This window comes from Fulmarus glacialis, unplaced genomic scaffold (genome assembly GCF_000690835.1).
Source record: "Fulmarus glacialis isolate BGI_N327 unplaced genomic scaffold, ASM69083v1 scaffold38822, whole genome shotgun sequence".
NCBI classification, from domain to species: domain Eukaryota; kingdom Metazoa; phylum Chordata; class Aves; order Procellariiformes; family Procellariidae; genus Fulmarus; species Fulmarus glacialis.
Genome location: NW_009199153.1, coordinates 1 through 2,825, shown reverse-complemented (window position 1 = coordinate 2,825; position 2,825 = coordinate 1). Strand labels below are relative to the sequence as shown.

Below are 2,825 nucleotides of genomic sequence, written 5' to 3'. Positions count from 1 at the left end.
TCCCTACAGGTATTTTACTGGGGATAAACTCACCTGTACTATGGGTATGACAAAAGACAGGGTTTTACCACTGCCAGTAGGTGCCGAGACGCAGATGTCTTTGGGGCGGTACCCTCCCTGCCCCACCAAATACCCATTGGATGCACTCTGTAGAATAGCAGGAATCACCTCTGCCTGAACTGAAAAAAAAACCGGAAATGAACATTGACTACAGAGTTAACTGGGCTAAAACCAGTGTATCCAGAAAAACAGTTACATACATAGAATCTGTTTCCACATCTGTGCTGTTGTTGCTAGACATAAGAGGAAGAAATCAAAACCAGTTGTTAACAGAGATGCTATCTGGTCTTACCTGGTTCTTGTTCACTCATGGGAGCTTAGCACTGAATACAGAGATTTCCCTCTCCAAGAATTCAGCTATTTCTAGTGCTCAGCTAGGATGTTACTGTGTTAAATATTGTTTTCAACTTGTATCTGTCTTCTCATTCTCATGTTAGGATGGCACTGGGCACATTTAAAACCTATGAATATTTGTCTGTAAGCACCCTTTCTTTGAAGTACAAACTACTCTTATATAAACACAGAATATGGAACACAGCCTAATCTGCCAAGGAGCAAAATGCACAACTCCTATAGGTTTTGGAGTCATTCAAGTTCGCTGCAGGAGAGTACACAAGGACTGAAGCAAACAGTCCTGTACAGACAACAGCTTTGGCTGTCATGCATGAACTCTCTTCTTTCCCTGTCCCATGACAAGCCCTGACAAACTGGCCAACTTCAGTTTATCTATGAGGTTTAGCAGCCAGGGGATTTAGCTCCGTAACAAGACTATACTCAGTGACGCAAACGATGTATGACTTCAGTGGACACCATCTCTACCAGGGAGAGCATCACACTGCTTGGTTTATCTACTACCCATAAGCTGGACTTGATTTATGAGAAAACACAAGAAGCTGCTATCAGCAACCTGTTAAGATCTCCCAGAACAAAATAAGCAATAGCATTTACATTAAAATGTTATGTAACAGCATACTTAAAAAGAGAAGATACATGCTGGCTTTCTAATGTAACCTTGATGAGTCTCTGATACAGTCTAAGCCTCCAGGCTCAGCTGGACCAAGTAATTGGCTGAAGGTCAGAGATCCCACCTTTTTCCCTTCTCTCCCTCTCCTTATCCCTGCTTCCAGCTGTGCTTTCTACTTATTTAGGAGCTGACATTTATCGTACTGGTCTGCAAAACTGGTAAAATAATGGAAAACTAACAGGTTTTTTTTGCTTGAACAGTTTTCTGCTGCTTTAATGAGTTGAACAGGTTCCCAGAGAGATCTAATTAGGAGCAGAGATGGTGGAAGGTAAGGAACTAAAGCACAAGCCTGGCATAAGGGAGGAAAGTGGGAAGACACAAGTAAGACCTCCCTCTTTTAGCAGCTGTGAGCTATTACTTCAAGCCACCGTATTTTGTGGAGCTGCATTTATGACTAGATAACAGATTTCAATTACTCAGCCTAGATAAAGATTTGAAAGTGAAGGGTTAAAACTGGTATGATCACTTTGATGCATTAAACTTGTTTTTGTTCTATATTTTACTTCACTGACTACATAAAATATACAGCAACAGACTGCAAGAACTACATAAGTCAATTCAGAAAGACACAAAAGCACTATGAAGGTACCTGGAAAAAACGACTCTATCCCATTCATTTGCAGCTTTTTCAACAGCCTGGGATGAACTCCTGGGACATCTCTGATTGGAACTAGATTATCTTTAATACGTTTTTGCACTAGTTTGGGTTGAGCAAGCCACTGTGGTAAGAAGGGCTGAACCTGAGGTGAGGGAAAAGAGAATAACAAAGCGCTTCTGTCATCAAACAGGCAATGCCATATATAAAATAAGCTGGTAAGGATGCCTGTTCCTTCCTGACCATCATCAAAATTCAGTCAAGCTGGTTACCTTCTGCACTGGCTTTCTGTCGTAGTCTCCAAGAACTACCAAACTGGAGGGTGGAGGATTTGCCTCTTCCTCCGAGGCTGCTAAGGACAGGTCCTCCTTTGTGCTTTGACTTCCTTCAGCTCTTTCACTGTTGTCTTTCTTCCTTGTTTCAGCTCCCTCATCTCTCTTCTTCCTTTTAGAAGACTTACTTTTAAGGTTGCTTCTGTTTTCCTGTTGTTTGATGTCTTCTTCAGAATCTGGAATTTGGACAACAGGAATACAAAGCTACAGGTCAGAACGTGCTATAGAAAAGGGATGTAGGGAACATTTTACAACATAAGACTTAAGCAACACCTTGAAAGCTCCTCTTTCTTCCTAAATCCAAGTGCAAAAGCCAAACATTCCTTCATTGGTATGGAAGCAACTGAAGACTGAGGTGACATGCTTCCCTCCTTCCCTTACACTACACTGATCCTCAAAGTTTGCAGTATGGGGCTTTCCCCTAAAAAAGGAATTACTTTGGGAACGTATTAAGCAGAGGAAAACAAAATTTACCATGAGGTAAATTCGGCAAGTTACTCAAAGGGTAACTTGCGTCTACCTCTCTGTTGAGAACTGTCGACCAAAAGGACCTGTTTATCGTTACCTTCTTCATGCCCCTCTTGAGGCACTGCCGATTTTCTTCTATTCTCCTTCTTCTTCTTCGATGGAGTGCTGCCATCTGCTGCCTCCTCAGTATCCGCCCTTTCTTCAGAAGAGCTGCGAGGCTGTTGCTTCTTCTTTAGCTTCTTCTGTCCTTGCGCACAGGACTGCTCTTCACTCTCCCTCTTCCTTTTTCCTTCCCCGGGTTCACCCCCGGGGCTCAGCCCCGCGCCCCCTGGGCCTTCCTCTCCCA

The 2,825-nt window shown here is 42.9% G+C and overlaps 1 protein-coding gene across 1 annotated transcript in view; it reads right to left on the bottom strand.

Annotated features, from left to right (window-relative positions):
- Nucleotides 1-2,811, bottom strand: part of DDX51 (DEAD (Asp-Glu-Ala-Asp) box polypeptide 51) — a gene marked incomplete at its 5' end in the record, with an annotated part of 9,540 nt that extends 6,729 nt beyond the window's left edge. Inside the window, 4 exons of the mRNA XM_009573152.1 lie at nucleotides 34-179; nucleotides 1,674-1,824; nucleotides 1,952-2,187; nucleotides 2,577-2,811. Of these exons, the coding sequence (XP_009571447.1) occupies nucleotides 34-179; nucleotides 1,674-1,824; nucleotides 1,952-2,187; nucleotides 2,577-2,811 (768 nt within the window). The remainder of the gene's footprint in view (nucleotides 1-33; nucleotides 180-1,673; nucleotides 1,825-1,951; nucleotides 2,188-2,576) is intronic.
- Between the last annotated feature and the right edge of the window lie 14 nt (nucleotides 2,812-2,825).